We start from the raw sequence: 23,869 nt of genomic DNA, 5'->3' as shown, positions 1-23,869 counted from the left end.
GCAGGCATTATCCACAGAGAAAGGATTTTCAGCCACTGCCACTCAGAGAAGAGCCCCAAGCATTCCTGGTTTCATAAAAGTATTCAGGTCAGATTGATATGACGAGCTACAAGACCCGCAGCCTTCAAGAGTTAGGCCACAGTTTCACAACGTACCAGCTTGGAAAATCCGTACAAGTCAGTGCTTGCACTCTTCAGGGCTGAAATTGACCATCTGTGGTCTGACTTGTTTGAAATCTCAAAGACCCCAGTTAAAAAGGTCAAACTAACTCCTTGCCTTCTTCCCCCTTCCAGCAGACACCAAAAGGTTTCTTACTGGCTTGGCTCTGCGCGATGTCTGCAGCTTATGTAGATGAGAGCTCAAGATAAAGCTCTACCTGGATCTCTGTGTCCTGAGAACTCTCACACTGGCATGCTGCACTGCGTTGTGAGAATGAGCTCATTCAGGACTGATTATGTCTTACACTGAGTGCTTCAAATGCTAGTTAAGAAAATGTTCTCAAAACTAACTTTTCTCAGCGGTCATCATATACCCAATGGTCATATTTGTACTGTGATATACGATTCAATTAAAGCAATGTCCTTGGACCCAGCTGTGCACAGTATAAATCACTTACCAAAGTGTTTTGAACTTCTAATTATTTATTTCTGTGCTGGCCTTGGTATTTCACTTATAAAAAAAACATTGCAGTTATTATTAATCATTACTGCAAATGCGACAAGTCTCTTCTGGTCTCTTCAAGAACAAAGAAACAAACCAGATTTCAATAGAAAGTTGCTTAAGAAATATTGTGCCACTTCAAGTGAATAGTTCAAGAAGACAAAACCAGAAACGTTTGCTGCAGACTAGTTCTCTTCAGACTCGATGGTAGACTTTCTTTTCAAAAGTTAAAAATATTTAATTTGCTGTATAACAGGACAGGAAGATAGCGCAGCACGAATAATTAGCAAGAAACCTGACTCGCATTTGATTGATACTTAAAATTAAACGGAGATGTAGTCAGAGAACCAACTACGTAAGGGAAAGATTGTTTCAAAGTAACGGGTCAGCATTAGAGAGCTGTGATTGTCTTAGAGGGTGGATGATATATGTTCTCATAAATGCTTTCAAATGTGTTGAAACTGTAAAACTAATATTACATGATATTTCATATAATTAATTCGGTATAAAATTATCAAATTCGAGTTTTATAAGTGGCTTTCCTAACTAATACGGCTAAAGAGCTATTAAACATGTTAAAACATTAAATATGTTCAGACTTTAAAACGAATAATGAACAGCAAGATTGTATTTTTTGATCCCCGGAGCTGATATCATGTCAAGAATGAAAGGCTCAAAGGCCAACTGCTTTAACGCGCTATTTTCTTTATTTGCCTCTCCGGGATCCCAAGTCTCTGTTTTATTGCGAGAGCTACGTGGAGGCTTATGACGGGTTCGTCCCGTAAGGAAACACAGTAACTGCAGTGGCCACACAACGCCGGGAACGAGGAATTAAAACAGTAGCTGGAAAATGCGTTTCCAACAACAGTGCCCCCTTCTCACCGCGGAAGCCCATACAGGTAGGTGGGAAGAGGCGTCGGTTTACAGCAAGCGTACCTGCCCACTCCTCGTTCGCAGAGGATTGTCCCGGCTTGCAGCTAACGTTTCGCTGACCCCAGGAGCTATCCGGCTGGCACTGAGCGAGAACGCAGAGACTGGAGCAGAGCACAAGTATCGAGGGCTGATGAGCCAACTGCAGTCAGTCGCTGCGGAGGTCTCAGCTGATGCGGCTGACAGAGTTACAGGCGCTCCTGTAGCGGGACTCTAGGGGACACGGAGACACAGATAACAGAGCCCAGGCGTGGGAGAGCGGCGTTCAGAGGTAAGAGCCGTTGTTATATCTCTATCAAGTTACAAAAATCGAAGATTAAAAGAAGCGTAACGTTAAACGGTGCAGACTGTGTACAATTTAGATTATTTGTTCTTATTTAGTGTAATTCACCGGCTTCCAAAATATCTTACTACGTGATCGTAATAAACGTATTGCAGTTCTAAAATTCAGTTATTACCCCTTCTATTTTTGACGTCTGCGCCTCTGTCCAACTTGATAGCTTATTTAAAAGCATGTTTCCTTGTTATCAAAAATGATGCTACCTGGTGGCTTTAAATGGTTTTAAAAACCGCTTCAAAGATTGCAGTCAAATGACCATTTTGAAATGAATTGAGTTAGTGCTGTAATCTCAGTTTAACGTTAGAATATTGACCTGAGATCGTTTTAAATATTTAAATCAACATGGGATTTCGGTTAGTTTCCGTACACTGTGGTTTTCAAAGACACCCAAAGGCAAAATAGGTAAGGGAAGACATTACTTGCATCAACTCGCTTATAATGACTGAAAACAATGTGGTACTCAAACTTAGAATTGTTTCATTGCATCGCATTGTAACCCCTGGCTGTAAAAACCCAAATTATTTCACTGAAACAAATGAAACAAAGAAATGATATTTCACCTCGATGTTATCACGGTGTAACCCGTAGACCATAATCGTTTGATACACATACGTCGTTGTTTTGGAGTAAATAATTCTGATGTACTGTAACTAGTTGAGTGAGAATAGCATCGGATATCAAGATGTATTAACTGTAGTTTTTTACAAATAAATGTATTGATAGCTCTCACCTATGGTCGTATTTCAGCACGCCCATAAAACGGTACATTTTTCCAAATCTCTTGATTAATTTGTCACGGTTTGGATTTCGCGTGCAGCCCGCGGTTACCCGGTCAGAGAAGTAATTAATCATCTGAGGTGTGTAAACTTATAGGACCTCAATTAGATGCAGTTCTGTTCCTGTTGTTAAAAGCCAGCCTCGTTTTATGACAGATTTCAGTAAGTCTCTGAGGCATGGGACTCAACTTGAGAGTTTGACGCTAAAACCTTCACGAGAAGAAACTGGGGGCTGGCTGTTTGATTTCCATTTATACTGTGAAGATAAAAACGTATTACAGATCGAGGACGATATTTTTCAGACATTACATTTAATTTTAAATTAGACCAATAGAGTGATAAAATAAAACATCTTCGCAGCTTTGAAAAAAAAACAGAACCAGGTTTCGGGTGTCAGTTGGGTTGTCCTTGTAAATTCAAGTTTTCTGTTCTATATAACTGTTTTATTTCAGAATTATCTGTAGTATTCTTGGAAGTCAAATTCAAATGTACCCATCTTTATAATAATATGGGTTCGGGGACGCGGGTTAAAGTTTGAGCATCATGAAAAAATATGCTTGGCTTTTTCAACACAGTGAATAAAGGGAAATATAGAATTGGGTCAAAATGTACAGCCAAGAGACACACCAAGAAACTAGTCTTTGCATTGAGCGCAGCTTTAAGCGAGCTCTCATGTGTCATTAAAGCGAGATGAAAGAAGCAGAGACTGAAACAACTTCCATTCTTGCCGTGTACAAAAGTTTGAAAACTATTTGAACTCCGTCGACGGAGGGGGGCATCTCATTTTTGCAACCTCTCGCGTTTGTTGAAGCCACTTTAAAGGCGCGATATAAATTATGATTTTTATTTATTGCGCCCTCTAGAATTCAGAGGTAACGTTAGCCATCGCGGGGGTCGGGCTTTCTCAACTGGGCTGAAATCGTTCCTCATGCCCTCGGGCAGAAATAGAAGCAGTCTTCTCCGGTGGCAGTATCAGTGCGCACCCCCGAAGTCAGGCGCTGCTGTGAGGCCGTGGTCTGGAAAGCCGAAGGTTAAAGCCATGTACTGTACCAGCAGGGCAGGTAACGAGGAGCTGAAGATCACCCTTCTCCATTAGGACCCCTGAGTCTTCTGATTTTCGTTCCAAGTGAGCTCTCAATTACATACTTGATAACAGACAATTGGGCCTGGGAAAGCAAATTACGAAATGAAGAAGGTAATTGAGATGTTCCAATGTACTGGAATGTTTTGGCTCAGTCCCATGTGGTCTGGTGGTGGTGGAGGGGCTGATGGGTGGCTGGTGACTTGGGGAATGCTCCAAACATTTGGAAAGGTGTGGGGGGAAGGGATACCCCAGGGAACTGGGGGGGGGAGGCTGAAGGAAGTGGATGGATGTAAAGAGGAAAGAGGGGGAAAATTAACACTGATGTTTTCAGACTGAATGATTCTGCCACACTCCCGGGGCTCAAAACGAGCAGCTTTGTCATGGAGACACAGCATGCAGCACTAAAAGGAGCAGTCTCAAACAATGCAAACACTCAAAACCCATCAATTTGTGACTGTTCCTATTTACGCAAAGGTAGGCACTACGAACACCAAATAATGGTTATGTTGTAAATATATACTGTACTGTACATGTATATCCCACCAATGAGTCTGAATAGATTAAGACCAGACTGGAAAATGATCTAGTGTTTTGGTGTTCAGCTGTCAAAACTGAAAACAGGACTAGACGGTCACAGATTATTCACTGTAATAAAATTGGTCCCGCAACAATTGCCACAAAGCAAAATAGACGCTTTGCTACAAAAAAAGAAACAAATAATCTAGAAATGTCTCTTGGGATATTCAATTTGTTTGAGAACCCCCCCCCACAAATGTGAGTGAGCTCAAAGTACAAGTCCTTGTTGTTGTGGATTTAACAGCCGAAGAATGACGGAACGTGAAATGTCAAGAATTAACATTTTCATCTAATTTTTTTCAAACTGGGGGGCTTGAAAATCAAATCAAGAGACTCCATGATAGTTCATTAAGTAATGCTACGTGTTCAGCATACTGTTTGAGACCTTTGTATTGTTTGTTTGAACCTGGGCTCTGCTGTTTTTTTTCACCATTCTAATAATATATTCAAATAATAATTACCTGCAGTGAGTCACATAGATTAACAATTAATAATAGAGAGGGTGGGCAGCACAGTGGTTAGCACTGTTGCCTTGCAGAGCTGGGGCCCTAGGTTCAATTTCTGAGGTGCTCTCCTTTGTGGAGTGTGTATGTTCTCCCTGTGTTCAAGTAGGTTTCCTTCAGGTGCTGCAGTTTCCCCCCACAGTCCAAAGACATGCCGGCTTCTGGGAAAACTGGCCCAGGTGTGAGTGTGTGCATGCCTGTGTCTGTCTTCCCTGTGATGGGCTGGTGTCCCATTCAGGGTTCACCCGGCCTGGTACCTGTTGCTTACCAGGAGAGCCGGAATTACAAGAAGCGCTTAGACTGGGTAAATGAAATAGTGAGAGTATCATAGGAGACAGACGCAGTAAGTTGTGGTTTAAAACAATCAGGTTAATTCCTTGTCCTGTAGACTAGCTTTTCCCAATCCTAAAACTGTCAATCCTAATTCAGATTTTTTTTCCCAAATTCCCAAAAGCCATAGAGACATATAGCCGGCTGGTGTACATTGACTTATTCACACAATTTGCAGGGTCTTCAGGAAAGTACTGCTTATATCAGCAGGCCTTCGGCAAGCTTAGCTTATACCAATGGAAACAGGAAATAATTGATTTGTCACCATATCCTTGTCAATTATCAAATGAGGGAGTCGGGGTTGGAGCGAGTTCAAATCGTTAATAAGGGGGTCCGTGGATCACGTTTGGTCTTGACCGCTGTCCTCTGGATCAGAACCTTCTGAATTTATAATAATAATAATAATAACATCACTTTATTAACCCTTTACAATTTCTTGCATTAGGAATTTTTCTTTTCACATACCCCAGCTTGCTCTCCATGAGACACACAGATAGGGAGAGAAGCTTGGGGTCAGAGCACAGGGTCAGCCATTGTACAGCACCCCTTGAGCAGTTGGGGTTAAGGGCCTTGCTCAGGGGCCCAACAGAGTAGGACTCCTCTGCTGGCTGCGGGATTTGAACCTGCAACCTTTCAGCCACAGGCGCAGATCCTTAGCCACAGAACCACCGCTCCACCCCCATTTGTTTTGCCCGAGGGGGGCTGTGTTACGCTAATGAGTCCCCTCTTGCGGTTCCTCTGAGAGTCTGAAAGGCGGAAGGGAAATTGTTTGACTTGCGCAGGCCTCGCCTCAGGGTATCTGACTAGCCAGAGCTATTGCCAGTACATCTGCACATCACAAGGCTTCGCTGGAGTGAAGCACAGCTAAACTGTTACTTTAATGGCTGAACACAGCAGCACCCTTAATGCATCCTTCACTGTAGGTTACAGGACAGAAGTGCCAGGGATGGGTGCCCATTAGTATAAATACCTTTAATAGCATAATAATAACATACGACAGGCTGCAAATGGGAGGAGACCATTTGGAGAATCTAGCCTTTTCTTAACAAATGTGCAGCCTCGCAGTGTGTACCTTACACATGGCTGACTAGCATGGTAAAAACCAGTGATCCTCTGTAATAAAGAGTCAAAAATGTATTTTCTCAATTTCTAGGCTTTCTGATACAAGGTGTCTGTTTTACCCGAGAGGGATTGAAAGTCCTTCTCTCATACTGTACTTGTGTGCATTTTAGGACACATGTTGAGCCGTGCTTGGAAACAAATGTGAAACTTTGCTTAGGCACTTTTTTTTTACTAAAGAGCCAATATGTTAACCACTAAACCACCTAGATTCCTGCACAGCTGCCTTTCCACTGAGAGGTTTTGTGAGTGAGACGGACAGAGTTGCATGTTGCTGGAGAAGGCGGGACGGATGTCTGTTCATCCTGAGCTCTGTAAAAGACATACAGCTGTAGGCTGCCCATACCAACATGCAGCAATTACAACTCAGCTGCGCCATACTGCCCAGGCACTCCGGAAAGCTTGCTCACCACAGAGCAGCCAGGATTGGCTTCTGAAGGCACCAGAATGTCTAGGGATGTCTCTTGAATGTGTTACCAGGCCTGCAACCAGCACCTTGTAGCACATGGGCAGAAGCTGGTACTAACTGGCAACTACTCTGGCTCTATATAAACAAAACCCTGCAAGTATTATAGGAATACAGTATTTGAAACATTCCTAGCTGGCTTGCATCCAAAGACAAATGATAGTTCTGAGCCATAAAATACATAATTAGCTCAATTCAATAATTAAGATATCAGCTAGGACAAAATCCAGAGGATACAGCCCCTTGAGTGTTTAAGTTCAAAAGGTCCCCCTTTTTTGAACAACCGAGAACAACTGGTTGGGTACAACCTATTCCTCTGATATATTACTGTGTGAAGAGGTGTTCTTTGTTTTTATTTTTTAATACCAACACTAAGAAAAGGGGTATATCATGTAGGAATGTCAAATTCTCTAAAAAAAAATATTCACAATCGTTCCTCTTTGCTTCTTGTTATACTGTGGTCTAAATTAAATACTAAAACGTTTGTTGCCGTCATTCGCAATCATGACTGCAGTTTGCAAGGTGCACACATCTACAAAGGAAATCAGAAGATCACCAAAATACCCCCACCATGGTATCTGTGAACACCCCTGAGCCCCCCAGCCTCACAGAAACAGCTAATATTTGAAGTGGAGTCTGCCATTGAGCTGGTCTGTGCCTCTGGTCCCAGTGAAGGCCTTGGCTTGCCAATTAAAGGGGAAGTGTGTCTGATGACATCAGCAGCCCGCAGCACAACAGCCAAAGGTTATGTTTTTGTACCGAGAGCAGGCAGCTGTTTTGGGTGGTTTGACAACAATAGCGGCAAGTCTCCAGATAAACCCGGGCACCCGCAGGGTTGTCATGAACTCGGAAAGAGTGTGACTTGTGTGTTATTTTTTCGGGCTGCTCGGATTATCGCCAGCTTCCATTTCCGCTTGTTTCCCATTCCCAGGATCCCCGTTTTATTACAGGGAACTGTCTCCTGTGAGTTTCTCTCTGGAGTACTTAGGAGGGGGGGAGAGAAAAAACGACCTTGAAAGATGTTGGTTAAGGAAGCAATCTGTTTCCAGGGATGTTGAGTGATATTTAACTTTTATGCTCAGCAGTTCAGTTCAGTTTCTCTTAATCCATTCCTGTGGAAGGAAAAATACCCTCAGTGAAGTATCTGAGGTTTTCATTGTGTTTGGGGGGATTTGTTTTAAATTCAGCACATGGGTGCTGTAAGTTTTAGTTCTGTTTATGGCCTGTCATTTGCCCACATGTGAGCTTCAGGAGTCAAGAGTGCTTCAAGCATAGTAGCAGTGTCCTATAATTATTTTGCAGACAGTTTTGTAGAGTGTGTGTTCTGCCAAAATGTATTAAATCAGGTGGCAGCAGCCTATGGGCTTTTGTGGTTAGTTCTGCACAGTAGTGTTAAATGCTGCTATACTGACTTGTCTTGTTGGATTTTCAATAACATTTTCTTGCTTTAATCATTGTGAAGCTTTTTTTATTTTCATATGAAGAGTTGGTCCTTCAGGCCATAGACACACTAGTTTTATCCCTAAGAGCTTCCTGGAAAAGGATGGCAAAGCTGGTTACGAGGAGAAAGATTGTCTTAAAACACAGTAAAGTAGAAATTGGAGGTGTGACCAATATGAAGTGTCAAAAATGAAATCTAAAGGAAGGCTTTTTCTCTTATCTTAATGAAGGCAGCCATATGGGAAAAGATCATAACCTTAGGAACTAGAGCCTACAAGATCAGGACATGCTTGGCTGCTTCTAGAGTCTTCAGTGCTGCACAGTCACTGTCTTGCTGTCTTGGAGTGTGGGCTATTCAGCGACCCTGGCATGCCCTCCCTTCACAAATTTAAACTGTGCTCTCTGTCTGGGGTCAGTGACCTGTATGATCCACATGTTTTCTAACAAGAGGGATTACAACAACCCTCTGGGAGTCCCCTCGTTTCGACTCCGCTCACCGGCACAGACACAGCTGAATACTCAAGCCAGCAGCTTCCCTGTGTCTTGGAAGTATAGGCGTTTCGTCTGCCGGGGCAGAGTTCCATTCTGTGCAGCTGCTGTGTGCTCCTTGTTTTAGAGATGGACATTCTGTTGTGTTTAGGTCGTACTTCTAATTTCTCAACAGTCAAAACAAAACAGTGCATCCAAGGAATATGAGAATATTGAAAAAAATCTTCATTTTTCATTTTTTCCTGCTTGTGCACATTATTGTTAAAAAGGATGCCTTGAAGCAAAAGTGTGCGGCTGAAGCTACAGTAATATTTATTGTGTGGAATTGCTGTGAATCTTAAATTACACGGGAATCTTAAACTGCCCAAGTAAATTACTTGCTAGTACAAAAATTGGTTATTTCTTATTTTGCTGTCCAGGTTTGAGATACTATTAAATAAAAGGCTTTGGGTTTCTTCCAGTCTCTGTCAGACAGAAAGCAAAATGTGAGCATTTAGCATTCAGAAAGAGGACATGACTTTTTGGTAAAATGCAAATCCTGTTTTTGGAAACAAAATCAAGAAAAGAGTTATTGGGGAAAGAGATAAGAGCATTGCAATAAAACTCCGACAGATAATGATTTTAAGAATTTTTTAAATCGCAAATAAAACAAAGCCCTTCGTGATAAGTGATTTGAATTTATTAACCACTTGCATACGGTATTGTTAACTGTATTTGTTTGTCCAACATCTAACAACAGAAACTAACCCTAGTGCATTTACTGAATTCAGTTTTTGGAAGCTCCTACTTGCTGTCTGAAACGGTATAAGTTGCAGACAGAATACAGTAAGTATTGTTAAAGGAGCTCCTGTTGTGCAGTCCTGTATGGTGTGGCTGTTTTTCTTTCCTGGACGATGTCTTTCTCCCTGTATGGGCTCTGCCTTCGTTAAATAGAAAACCGATAAATCTGAGTCACACGCCTACAAACTGGACAGATTAAATGGTTACACCATAAGCCTTTAACAAGCAATCAGTACATAATATTGCACTTTCACTAGTGTCAAGGAATCCCAGTTTCTACCGGTCATCTGATTATAGAGGCTTTGCCACCGGATGCCTGATGTTGTCGGATTTCAGATGCTAAGCAAGACTGGGTCTGGTCAATAATGGAATGGGAGATTACTCAAGAATAATCAGATTGCTGCTGTAAGTGGACCAGCAGGTGGTGCGCTTCCCTTAGGACCTGAAGCTGACCAATGCCAACATCCCAGTATAGTGACCGAGGACTTTGTGCTCGAGGAGGTGCTGCCCTTTAAACCAACATCCCAACTTCTTGGCCATGAAGGAACCCATTGTAATATCTGTAAGAGTAGTGTTATTAACCCACATTGACCTAGATAATTCTACTTAATTCAACCAGTGAAATACTTCCTCACGTCGGCTGTGCAGCTGGGCTGCTGTGTGTCACTCAGGTAGGTGCTGTATTCAATGGAGGATGAAGTGGGTCCCCTCCTGTATATGAGATCCTTTGGGAGTAAAAGTGCTATACAAATGCAAGAATGAATTACGTTGATGTTACATGCAGAACAGTCAACAACCTATGAACATAGTCTAGGTAAACCTTATACATTCAGGGCAGGAATCTACTAAAGAAAGCTCTAGCTTTCTCAAGTACCAGTAACCTGTCATCTGAGGTGCTGCACTCATAGAAACGTTGTTTATAACTTAAGAGTCTGTGAAAGAATCATGCATGTAGGTAGGTTTATAGAAATATGAATAATCACTAATGCTTGTTATTCTTGCATGCACATCACATGTATAGCTGTGTGACTACACTGAGAAATAGCCCTTAGAAATTGCTTTTCTGTTGCACTCAAGTTTAAGATGCGCTCACAAGAGAAAACTGAGAGGTTCAGTGGAGATTTAGTCCCAAATTATAACCTCTTGCTCCTTCCCAGCTACATAATCACTCAACATAGACTTAGATAGTCTATGTATGTGAATGTAGTCACACTCATTTTTTTTAATTGTCTTAATATAAATGGCCTCTAGGTCCATTCAAGTGAGCAAGCCCTACCATTTTGTACCTCTTAACAAAGAATCAGGTCAAAGTGGATTATACACGTTTTCCTGATTCCCTGTCGCTATGTCAAATTTTCATTTTCTGACTGCTTTATCCAATATATAGCCAGGCCCAGGTGATCATGCATGTGTGTAAATGAGCCTCATCCTCAAGATAGTTCATCTCTCTCGCTTTTTATAATCATTAACTTTGAATGACAAAAGAGAGTCATTCAAGGGTTAAGTACCCATCTCTTAATTTGTGCCTCTTTTCTTGTGTCTGGACCTTGTCTGCAGTGACCTGCTGCTAGCCTTTACTAATTCAGAATGTGAGAATGGGCCATAGATCACTGCACTAATAGCAGTCAGGCCAATACAATAGGTTGCAGATTTAAGGCCCAGATTGTCTCCATAAAAACTGAATGGCTTTCTCTGACTATTTTTTTTTCTTGCTTGGTTTCTTATGTAAACTAATGAATTAAATTGTGCAAAATCACTCTCAAATCTTTAACGCTAGAGAAGGTCCCTGTTATTGGGATATATAACATCAGCCGTGAGCATAGAGGTCCCAGACATTGTGGAAAGCTGTTTTTGGAGACACTGTAACTGATACTGTAAATTAGTTCGAGTAAATTGTTCACTGGGAATCACAAAAGGCATTTCAAATAACATTAAAACTCAAGTTTGATGTAGACTGTATTTTGAATGCAGCTAAATTCCTATTCTAATGTTTCTTGGCATTTTGAGAGTGTGGATTTTCCCAGCTTTTGGGAGCTGTGTGGGACAGGCACCCGCATGAGGGAGCGTGTTACACACCTTCATTTTAAACTCCTCCGCAGCAAGTTTTAAAACAGAGGGATTGTTTTTTGCTTTTTCAATCGTGGCCTAATCATTCCTCTTGCAAAACACCAAAACACCATGGGGATTCAGCTGCTCTGTTTGTGGTTTGCTTCATTTGATGGGAATTGAAGCCACCGATCATCCAAAGCCCTAGGTTCAATTGAGTTTTCTCTGTTCTAATCAAATAATGCAGCCTGTGGATTCACATACCCCTCGGAATTACACTGAAATGTACAAAAAGTAGTATCTATAGTTAAGTGCCCATACTGCATTTATAAAACATTAGATTCCCCTGTTCTTTTAATTTATTTCTGTCAGACCTGCACACGTTTCTAATTGCTGAATTACTAACCCAGTCCCCTTTCCAGCCTAAATCCTTTGTCAGCACATGTATGGTTGAACACGGAGCTCTGGTAATTGGGCTCTCTTTACAAGATGGGAATCGCAAAGGAGCCCCAGATGTTGGTGCGTTTGAAATGTTCCACCTGGTTCGAGAACCTAAAAAACACCGCGGCAGGCGCCTTTCAGCAAGGGCGGGGCTGGGGCTCAATTGGAGGGCCGAGCTGTGGAAAGGGTCACTTCAAAAGGCCCAGCCGAATGTTTCCTCTTTGCAAAAGTGCATTCATTTACGTGAGGAAGTACCCGGAAGGTGTTTGGCATCTGATAGCCTTTAAAGCCCCCTATTTGGGAGGGTCTACAACCAACCTTTGAACTACAGAAGAAAATGGGAACAGGGTGCACAAACTGATAATAATTGAATGCATTGGGCTGATTTTCTGTTCAAAGCACCTTCCTTTTTTGTAGGATTTTATACAGCCATATATTTTACTAAGTCAATCTTAGTAAAATATCTTGTTCAAGGATGCAATAGTAGTGTCTCCAGCCTCCAACCTGAGATTTGGACTGCTGACTGGAAGGTTGTAAGTTCAAAGTCCTAACCAGTCCATTGTACAATAATACCCGCTCAACAATGCAGGCTTATTTCGTTGTTATTGCTCCCATGTCTTCATGTCCCATGAAGCTTTAGGCGATTTATTTTACGAGACTCTGATGAAAGCTCTCTTTTGTTTTGGTGACACAGTGTGGAGTAATGCAGTATAGTGATACTGTGGCTCTAGATTCCTAACTGGACTGTCGTACGATCACATCCCAGGCTGCTGTACCTTTTACTCATGCGGCTCCAGCAATCCTACCTATACAAACGGACAACAACATTTTGTTGTAAAGTGTTGTAGAAGGAGTAAAATTGGTAATTGAAATCACCCATTGCTAGCGATAACAAATAATACTGATAAGTTGAATAAAAGTTGACGTTTTCCAGTTTGAAAAGATTCATGGCTGTGTGGCTGTGAGTGTGGCTCCCTCTTGAGACCTCGAGTCCTTGGTTCTGTGCTGGCATACCTTCTGTGTGGAGTTTGCATGTTTACATTAGCTAGATGGGTTAATTGGTGTCTCTAGATTGTGTGCACTGGCGTCTAGATCTGTGCACCCTGTGATGTACTGGCGTCCTGTACCGTGCTGTCCTAGACTCCAGGTGTCCGTGACCCAAGAATCAGTGGCTATGTGAGTAGCTGGTTTCCCGGGGTCCTGAAGAGGATCTGTGCTTATTTTCTGGTCTGCCGCTGAGACATAAACCATCTGGTTCCTTTTATGTTGCAGCCTGTTCACGCTGGGAGCGCCCTGAGCCCTTCTCCTGCAGCAGCAGGACAGATTCACAGGCCAGGCTGTAGTGAACCCTAGAGAGGGCGATAAGAGGGGACAGCCCAGCGTCTGCTACATAAAGGACTAGCAGTCATTATAGCTGGGAATCTGGCCAGGTTTTACAGGGTGTTGTAAAAGCCCAGGAGCACACAGCTCTGCTAATTCGCCTCATTAGAGGTAGTGAATGCTTTTTGAACTTCCAGGGAATTCCTCACTAACTGGGAAGCTCTCCTCGTTTTCCCGCTGGAAGAACAGGAATTCAGTTACAAATACGAGCAGCTTGTTCACCCAACCTTGCTAGTCTGCTTGCTAGATGTTAATGGAACCTGAAAACCTGTGAAGCCTTGGAGTGTTAAGCCTAAGACTCTGGAGAGATATGAATTGTTTGTCAATAAGTATTAGGAGACATACAGTAGGAGGAAGAAGTGGAAGAGATTTTCCTTTTCCTGTCCTGTAGTAAAGTAGATCAGCTTACCTAGTCTTGCACTTAAATTACTTTAAGCCTTTAAATGCATTATTTGTCATTATAAGTCATTATGGCCTAGATTAAAATATAGATTTTGTGTGTGTCAATGATGTGTTATCTGCTTCTCCTAACAATGAATTGCATGTTGCCATTCACTATTGCAAACACATTCTAACTACAATTCCATGTAGGTCCGTGTTCAATTTGTAACCCCTCAACTAAAGTTTTTAGACATTTCTGCTGTAAGATGTTTATAATGTATTATAATACATAAACATTTTAGGACAGATAACAATACAAATTTTGCAGAGGTTAAAGCATTCAGACAAAAAAGCAGAGAATTCTTTCATTTAAGTTTCAATGTTAGGCACATGTGCCTGTTCTGATTAGTGCATTAAAACTTTCACATGACTTATTGCAGGAACCAACAGCTGAGAATAGTGTCATTAAGCAGTCATACTGCTTCATAGTACAGTGATTAGGTTAATGCTGACTTTTAAACGCTCAAATAAAAGTTACTTTTGCTAACATGTAAAAATACCTCTGAATTTAGAAAGCTAAATTCATGAATACAAAAAGCATAGGAAATCAAAAGGATTCCTACTCTTTACAGCTATGTGCTCAGAGAAGTTATCATGATTTTGCAACGATAATCTGTTCAACAGCAATCCCAGCAACAACAGGACGCACAACTTTTCTGACGCCTTTATTTCAGCCGTTCTCAACCTACAGTAAAAAGCAAATCGGTATCAGCAGTTACCAGGTCTGAGAGAGTGTATAGGCTTGGCCTTTGAGAAATGTGGAAATGTGTACCTGTTGAAAGAGTCGCACAAGCTGGGTTGAAGGGTATCTGCCAAAGCTCTCAGATCAAAGAGAGCCAATTCATTAAAAAGGGCATATGGCAGCATGCTTTTATAATGATCACAAATCATACCACTGCATGATAAATCCGTACCACAAACCTTATGTATTATCTAATCACAAAAATACATTTTGTTTCATTTGGATATGAAAAAAAAAATTGTCATCCACAGACTTGACCTGTTTTGTTTCTGATTGGTATTTAAATTGCTCTTGATGTTTAGTCTTGTTTTCTTTAGTCTTTGAATGCTTTAGAAATGCTAAGGTCATTCAGACAGATGGTTGTTGTCAATATAGTTTTTTTCTTTGCAATAGTGGACATGAGGTGAAGAGTGAAATCCCAAGAGAACAAAACTTTCTAGAATAGAGGAGTTATCTAGTTTGACTTTAGCTCATAAGCATCTATGATGTAATACAAAGCTGTTGTATTTGAGTCTGCTCTATTTCAAGTTTGGTGTTTTGTCTAAGTTAAGCTGTCTCCATATTATCTTTAAATAGACATAGCTGAGCTCTGGTTAGAAAAATGAGTGCCGTAGTTACTTTATGAGGGGACAGGTTTTCCCAATGTGACATTTTTATTGCCAGCTTTCCTTTACTAGAAATACAGTGAAGGTTTCTAAAATAAACTAGTCTGGTGGTTCGTGGTGACATAATGGAACCATTGTGTTATGGAAATAATGGAAATTGTGATTTTGTTATTTTGTGATTGTGAAAATGTGATATTTTTCTGATAAGAGGTGGCTTGTCCATTTGTGACTTCAGGTGACTCCAGACTCTTCCTCTGTTATAACCTACCGGACGTTTCTCAGCCCATTGTACTATTTCCCAGCATTCCATTAAAGCCAGTGGAAAGTAAGTCATAAAATGTTTCATCCCTTTTTGGGCTTCGTACAAAAAGTTCTGGAAAGAAAACGGAAGCTGGTAGTTGATAGATATTAGGCTTCATTTTTGTCGAAGGTCCACATGTTGTTTGTCTGTGATGTAGTTACACAGATGCCCTTCATGCTTTCATTGTGCAGATAGCTCCTCTGTGGTTTTATTTAGAAAAACCTGCATTTACTGTACCTCACATCCTGGTCAAGCAAGAGAGTCAGACCTCCAGATTTCCACGCAGGGATTTTGTTAATGTTGGACCTCGGTGTGTTTTGGTTTCTTCAGATGTTTTTTTATTTTCATTCAATCAAAGTTCCCCAACAAGTACCTGGACACTTAAAATTGGTGTCTGGTGTTTTTAATAGGCCTGTCTTTCTTTCTATAGTCTAGGCTCATTCCCCAGCTCATCAGAGAAAGGAAGGAAGCCCTAAATATAGCTTCCAGTGTAATGTACTTCTCTGATGATTCACTACTCTGTTTTTTTTAAAGTTTTTTTTTCTGACAATCCTTCTCTTGTCATCTCGTGTCACGTTTCTTTAACCCTTTCTCTCATGCCAGTGTGCTCTAAGTAGTTTTAGTTCCATTTTGTTCTTCCTTGATTTTTTACAGGTCAGTTTTGTGTTACCATTGCCACTGCACTGCACCACTGCAGCTTGTATTAGACTGTAGATGCCTGACCAAAGCTTACCATGATTCCACTGTTCCTGTTTGCAGCTCGCTATGTTTTCCCCATGGTACAGTATATTACCATAAACATTTAGTGACTTTTGAAAGTTCAGATTTTAATCTTTTATACTTATTGATTTTTAAAGTTTGTCCAACAAACTGGAAGTTGAAATATTTTATGTTTTTTTATCTTAAAAGCAACATTCCTGGCCAGTCTGCTGTGGAGTCCTCTCAGCACCTGAGGTGTATCTCGAAGCCCAGTTACATTATTTGAATTCTGAAAGTCTTTCATCTCTGCATCTATGAAAGAGAGGCACACTCGAGGACAGATGTTTTTATTTTTAAAAACAATCAAAACAAGCTTTTAGTTTGCAGAAATATGCAGGATTTAGTTTGCCTGGCAGTACCTTCCTTCTTAAGCTATTCTATCAGGCCAGTCAGTGAACAAAACACACCTTCAACCATGTCTGTTACAGGTTAATTCATAGAAATCTTTTTTTTATTATTTTGCTGGTTAAGCCTTGAAACCTATTGTATGGTCACATATGGTCTGTGGTGGCTAAATGATAAGGTCTTTAAATAAATGCATTTCTTAAATGAAGCGGTCTACAATCTGTCTGAGATCTTACGAAAACAATTTAAAAAGCAGCTACATTGATAGTTACTGGATGACAAGTTGGAAGCTGAATACAGAAAAGTCTGGGGGCTCTCATGGAACATTCTGGAGAAAAAAAAAACAAAACATGGGTTTTAACAGCAATGACACACTTAGTCGGATACTAAATAAAAAAATTAAACACCTCTGCACTCCAGGTTCTCCCCACCTCGGAGGAACATGCCTCAGGCTTGTGACTGTGCCACATGCCCAGGGCCCAGGTCTTCCTTCTGCTCATAAGGCCTTGGCTCGGTCTGCACTGCTAATCCGCCAACCAACTGTGCAGACAACAAACCCCTTTCATCTCCGGCCCTCTCCTTTATTAAAGTGTGCTGACACACGGACGCAATAATCAGGCAGGAACTTTTTTTTCTAGCTATAAATACTCCCGAGTTATTTCTGGGCCTGCATGGGTTAGTCTTATTCAGCTATAGGACCCCACCCCAGCCCCCACAACTCTCTCTCCATATTCCCTCTAAATAGCACTCTTGTCTTTCTGTGATTAAAAAAGACCCGATTAAACTTTATTGCCTTTTCTAGCTTTGGCTGTAATTTCATTCATCTTTAATAAGAGGCCTTTTAAGTTTCTGGCTCCTATTAAGGTTCGGTGTGAGATGTCTGCCTAATGGGTTTTGCATTTTTAGTTCACCTAAAAGGCCACTGCATCAGATTTTAGCTTTTAAAATATTGACTGGTTAATGTATGATTCAGTTTCACATTCAGTGACAGCACTGCAGGAAGCCGAGAAGGTTGTCCCGCAGTTTGGTGCTCGGTGCCCAAAACGTGGTTTTATAAAAGTGCTATTCACATGTCATTTTTTGATGGGGATTTTTTAGAAATGTGCAAGCAGTACAACTTTATATTCAGCTCAGAGCTATATTTACATAGACACGTGTCTGAGCCTAGTCTGTGCCTTTTGTATATGAATCACTTTGACATGCATCAAAGTGAAAAGCACTACATGATTTAATTGTAATTTTCAACTTGGCACAAAAATGGCTTTTTTTTGTACTAGACTAAAGTGGGCCTTCCTACAGGAAAGACATAGAACTGATAAACTGACGCAGATTGAAATAAACTGTTGTGAAAGCCTTTCTTGTTAACTATAGTTGCTCGGCATTTTCTAATTTCATATAAAAAGTCCAACTCTTTTGTGAGCAATGTGTGTTTCAGTGATAAAAACTGGATTCATTCCATTGCTTTGTGGTTTCTTCCTGAGTTTTCACCTTTCATCTTTTACAACGCCTTTCAGAAAAGAGGGAACAATTTTTTCTATCTGGAAAAAAAAGGCTTTAAAATTCACTAACACAGGCTTATCCGTTGTCTTGCAAATTTGCACATAAAATCTTTCTGTACCATGCACCATGACATACCGTGAAAAGAACATGCAGTTTATGAATTTTGACTGGTTGACTTACGGTTTAAACTCCCAGAGATGGGAACAAGCCAAACACGATGAGGTTTCCTGTGACACTGTGTGGGAAGTAACTCAGTCATGTTATCAAATCTTTCCAAGACAAAATACCCTCACTGGAAGTAGTGTTGGAACTAACACGGCTTTTCGTCTTTTTTTTCCACAGAAAAAAAACTGGGACAGAGTCGCACTTGGAGTGAAGATATCCCTTTGGCATTTGTGTCTTTCAAGGATGGGCCGCTAACGTTGAGTTTTCTCTGACACGTCTTCCATAAATCCAAAAGGATTGAAAGATGAGAATCGAGAGCAAATATTTGAGATCATTCCTTCTGGGTTAGGGAAAAGATATCTATGGAAGACAGCAGCCGAAATGTGGACAGAAAAATTCCATTCACAAGTAAATTCTTCCTACTATTTCTGGCATTCTTGTTATTCTTTTTGTGGGAAGCAGGCATCTCATTAAGGATTCCATTTGGAAGGAGGAAGAAAGGACTTCCCTACCCAATTATCAGAGTGGCTCTGTAACTACTGGATATAGATATCAATTTGTATAGCTTTTCCAGTGCCCAACAAAGAGACTAATTTTAGCCAAACCCACTCTGCCAGTGCGGTCAGTAGAATTTCTACTGTAGTACGGATCATAAAACAGATTTCTGTTGTAGTATTTTGACTTTTTTAGAGCTCTGGGAACTGTGTCCCAGTTCAGAAAAAAAATCTACCTTTTTGTTCTTTCAGAAGGATTCGGTTAGTTTTCCGAAAGAAAGAAAAAAGACCTTTGTTCTTTTATTTTGGGATATTGATTCAGAAGGAAGGATCTGGTTTTTTCGTGTCCTCCATTTTTTCCGGGTGTGGCAAATCTTTCGCTTTGATGTCTTTATCGGGAAGGGCCCATTATGAAGCCCCTCACACCAGTCGGTTCACCCTCTCCCCTGAGGCTCCTGAACAAGGGGCCTGAGTACCTCCGGAGGCAGATAGACAGTGGCGACAGGGGGCGCTCTGTCAGTGCCGTAGAGCGCCTGGAGGCCGACAAGGCCAAGTACGTCAAAAGCCAACAGGTGATCAACAGCAAACAGGAGCCTGTACTTGTGCCCTGCGCCACCCCGCCCCCACAGCCGAGGAGGCCTCTGACAGTGCCCTGCGCAACCGTGCCCCTGCCACCACGCAGGCCTCTCACAGTGCCGTGCTCCGCGCCCCTCAGCTCACTGGGGCGAACCTTTGCCCCACAAGGGGACAAAAGTGAAGCCTTGCAGGACATTGAGGCCAAGAAGGAGAACCAAAACTTGAAAGAGCTCAAAGGCAACACTGCCAGAACAACCCCGGCCACACCAGTGGTGCAGAACACCCCTGTACTGAGGAGGAGCTCAGGCAAACGCATGCTGAGGCCGGACTCTCTGATCATCTACCGGCAGAAACGCGAGTGTAAGACGTCAGCAGGCGGCGAGACTAAAGGCTACAGCTTCGTTAGGCGGCTTTTCCAGGGGTCCATGCGGGAGAAATCCTCCCTGGAATCGCCACCTAAGATGATTATCAATGAGGAGAAGTCCCCTTCCAAAGAAGAGGACACTCGGATGTCTTGGACCAATGACAAGGAGACGCCCATCAGGGAACAGGAAGTGAGCTTAGAAAGAGACTCATCAAAGACGGAGGCAGAGCTGTTCGTAGCTCCCGACAGCCCTCGGACCCCTCGAAGGACTATGGTCCTCGAGGTCAGTCAGTCTGCGATCAGTCTCGCTGGGGACACCGGCAAGCAAACTCTTTTGAGAAGAATGGGGCTGCAGCGCTCCAAGTCAGATCTCAGGCTACGCTACTCCTTGGCCTTGTCTGAGAAAGAGAGGTTCTTCAACTACTGCGGGCTGGACCTGGAAGTTGTGGATCGGTTGGGGCTGGAGAACTTTTTCAGTGCCAGCTCGGACACGGTGTCTCTGATGCTGCGAAGCGTTAGTGCGGGCGGCTCCGAGGCCAGCGAGTTCTCCCGGCACTCTGGGGAGGGACTGTTCGAGGAGGAGCTGACCGAGCAGGTGCCCTCGGTCGTGTCTGTGATTGAGAGGAATGCGCGGGTCATCAAGTGGCTGTATGGGTGCAGAAACGCCAAGGACACTCCCAAAGAATCGACTGTATAGAAGCTAAGTCTTGTAACTATGACACACCGCAGTGAAGCTTACGGTTGCCAGCTTTTGATGTTTAATCCCACCCTCTACCTGTCTTTAAATGGAAAAACCGTTATCAGGCCGCATCTTCTTTCTTAATGAAATCAGAGATTTAGTACCAATGAATTCAAAAGAGGCTCAGATATATTTTCTGTTTCATTAAAAGAAAGGGGATCTCTTTTTTCCCCAACCCATGAAAGTTGAGTTCATACCACATGAGTTCATAACACGCAAACCAAAGATATAATAACTTATAAACGGCTTTTAAATTATGATCATGTCTTAGAGAGCAGTGTGTCTCATATACTGTAGTAAGCAGATGTTATTTAATTAGATCCAAAGTTAGATGATTTTACCTTTGCTCTTAGTTGGTTTGCTAGCACAAGATACATTTAAAGCAAGGTTGTATGGGTGGGAATAAATATAAAAACAGGCAGCCTTACTGATAATGTACGATACTGGACAACTAGGCCCAGTGAGCTGGCATATTTATTTGTAGATGTGAATTGTGTCTTGATAAATGGAATCGTTTTACAGGCACTACTTGTGTATATATAAATGTGTAAACCTACTCTTGTTGTCACGTTGATGATAATGAAAGTCCTGATTCCCTCAATTATTTCTTTTTCTTTAACGTTTTCATATTTCAGATCTGGTGCGCAATAAAAGAAACTTGGTTTTCTCTTCAGTTACGCTGTTATTTTTGAGTGTCTATTCTACAAGTAAAAACCGCAGGCCTTACGGAATGAGAAGAAGATCAATACCTGCAGAATTTATTGAGCAGCTGTTTTTGTCAGCCAGGTTTAACTCTTTCGCAATGTGAAGAATCTCTATGTTCTTGCCCATTCTCCTAGAAATCCAATGGTATTTAAAGGCAAACCATTAAGAAGGGTCTTGAGATTAGTATCGTGATTGTGATGTGTAGGCAGTTGAAAACACATGCCTTCTTCAATTATAAATTAGTCAGAGCACATTGTTACTTAAATAAGGGGGAGGCTTTGGAAAACACAATATAAGTCTGCCCCTGGGAGTATTAAAGCACTGAACTGTGACTGAGGAATGGTGACTATGTTTATAAAATTGTTGTAAAATGGACTGCCCTTAAGGGACACTCTGGTGTTTTTTTTCTTGCAGGTTTTATCTCGGCAAGTCACAGAAACTGTTGCTCATTAACAAATCAAATTGACAGCCAATTTGCTCTGCTCCTTTTCCAAGAGTTCAGCTGGAGCTTTTCTCTGTGCCTTTGTGTGTTCTGTCAGTGATGTGGCGTTTCGTGATCACATTATATCACAAAGTAGGAAGCAAGCTGACAGACCTGAGGGAGCAGGAGAATGATCTGTGTCATAAGCAGGGTTTGTGGGCTGTTAAGACACAGGAAATATAAATATCACAAAAATAACAAATTCTAAGGATGTAGCAAACACTGCAAACAAAACACAGTGGGAGGCAAAACATAAAACTGGGAAGCGTGTTATCCTTCACACATTACTGAGGGGACAGTCTGTAGCTCACACATACATCTTTTTCAAAACTGTAACTTTAGCATCTGCTAGAACATTTTTCTGCAATTGGCAGCCATCTGGAAGTGACACAGTACAATTTTAAATGTGTGTGGACACTTCGCAACAATTCAGAAACCATTTTGCTTTTCCTTCTGCCTGAATTTCACTGTAAAAATTGCTCATCTGTTATTGTCCTCCCTCCGTTTGGCCAGCAACACAGAATACACAGAATACAGCATGTACAGAATACCCAAATGGATGTGTTCGCAGCCCCCTTTATAAATAATAATGGGACACATTTCTTGTATCTGCACACATTTAAATTTCAGACAAAAACAATCGTCGTTGGAACAGTGTGTAAAACATCAGCCAGGAAAGACCTGAGTACCTTTAGCATAAGTGCAAAAAAAAAAAACATTTGAAACAAAAATGTATTTCATTCTTACGTTTTATTTTCACTGTGGCCTGAGCATCTTTTCTCCCAATGAGTAAAGGTGTAAATATTCCTTGGAGGCGCTAGAAGAGTTCAGTAAAGGTACTGCCACTCTAAGGTACATTGGGAAACATAGACTAGTCCAGTCGTAGTCGTGGAAACTCGAATGAAATTTTTATCATGACTGTGGCAGCCTTGCATGTAGTAGGCCCCCACTACACATCAACAGGCCTGGAGGGTGAGGGTGAATTGTTCATGCTGTCTCTGTTAACATGCATGTCTATGAACTTGTTGTTTTAATTTTGACAGAGGTAACTGGATAAACACTGTGAAAAAAAGAGAAACAGATACATAATACTATTTGTTCTAAAGAGAGGATGGTATTGAATAGTTGGAAAAGCCTCTGGACCTGAGGATTCAGGTCACTGCTGAAGGCACTGCTGTTGTACCCTCTTACAGGGAGGGAATCACATGTCCTCTGGTTCACCCATGAGCTCTGACCTGATAAATCTCTGGGCCCCGATATGGATTTTGCCTTTGCCTTTGTTTTGTTCTGAATCGGTCTCATCTGATCATATCTAAGAAATCATCTGTGAAAGATAGATTTGCTTCCAACTGTCACCACCGTCATGTCGCATTCATCTGTAACTGACTGTCAGAATGTCAGAGGCAAGAGAAGACTGGTAGTCATGGAATCTCAGACTCCTGCAGTATGAGTGACTTTTTCCTGTGTCCTTGTCTATTTTGGTGCAGTAATGACACTTACGAATAGTTCCATTGAACAAGTAGCCCCTTGAAAACAAAAAGACCACTGATCCCCATGTCACCTTTGACCTTTTTACCTTGTCACCCTCCTCCCAGCTTGGCACTTCTTTATTTTTTCTGTACGTTATGTCTTTGTCCTTCAAACAATCAGTTTATGATGCCTTACAGCAGACCGTTAACTTATATTTTTTATTTCAGGATAAGTTGCTGTTTTTTTTTTCTTTCCCCAAATGTGTGTCTGTTTTATGAAAAGAATAAATGTAACCAAAATAAAGACTTTGTTTTCTTTTAAAAACCAACTTTGTATTTTTGGAATTAGCTTTCTTCAAGGCCTCTCATCTTAATCAAAAAGAATAACATTGTGTCTAGTGGTTTTCCGGTTTATATTCTGAAGGTTCTCACTTGCCCGTGTATCCAACTGGCAGAAAAGTTAAGTAATGCACTGTAACACCTTGGACATGCTGGTCACCTCAGCTGGGCTCTTTCGGGCTTGTCCTCTAGAGTACAGAAGAGTTTGTGCTCTACACTCGGCGCAAAATGAAAGTTCTAATGTTTCATTACCACCAAAGATTTTCAAAAACTTCCAACAGTGTGTCACTTCAGCTGTGCTTGCTTGTGATAATAAAGAACATAATAGATACTGTCTATACCTTTGTACTTTGGAGCATAACACATTCAGTGTTTTTAGACCAGTAGGCCTCAATTTTCACACTTTGTGGGCCTGGGCCATTTTACATTTTACAAGTGCTGGACAAGTCTGATGTCAGTCCAATGTACAGGACAGTAGAGACTC

The 23,869-nt window shown here is 41.5% G+C and overlaps 1 protein-coding gene and 1 long non-coding RNA gene across 2 annotated transcripts in view; one reads left to right on the top strand and one right to left on the bottom strand.

The window, feature by feature from the left end:
• Positions 1–1,687, bottom strand: part of LOC107077598 (uncharacterized) — a 35,521-nt gene extending 33,834 nt beyond the window's left edge. The window contains exon 1 of the long non-coding RNA XR_001478599.2: positions 1,597–1,687. This is a non-coding gene — a long non-coding RNA (uncharacterized lncRNA). The remainder of the gene's footprint in view (positions 1–1,596) is intronic.
• On the top strand, positions 1,423–21,064 carry fam110d (family with sequence similarity 110 member D). Its single transcript, XM_015349115.2, has 2 exons — positions 1,423–1,861; positions 18,396–21,064. Exon 2 carries the CDS (start codon positions 19,123–19,125, stop codon positions 20,347–20,349), a length of 1,227 nt encoding a protein of 408 aa, XP_015204601.1. The 5' UTR covers positions 1,423–1,861; positions 18,396–19,122; the 3' UTR covers positions 20,350–21,064.
• Positions 21,065–23,869: the final 2,805 nt, after the last annotated feature.

This window comes from Lepisosteus oculatus, chromosome 11 (genome assembly GCF_040954835.1).
Source record: "Lepisosteus oculatus isolate fLepOcu1 chromosome 11, fLepOcu1.hap2, whole genome shotgun sequence".
In the NCBI taxonomy this organism is placed as follows: domain Eukaryota; kingdom Metazoa; phylum Chordata; class Actinopteri; order Semionotiformes; family Lepisosteidae; genus Lepisosteus; species Lepisosteus oculatus.
The sequence above is the reverse complement of the archived record's forward strand: the minus strand, read 5'-3'. Positions and strand labels throughout refer to the sequence as shown.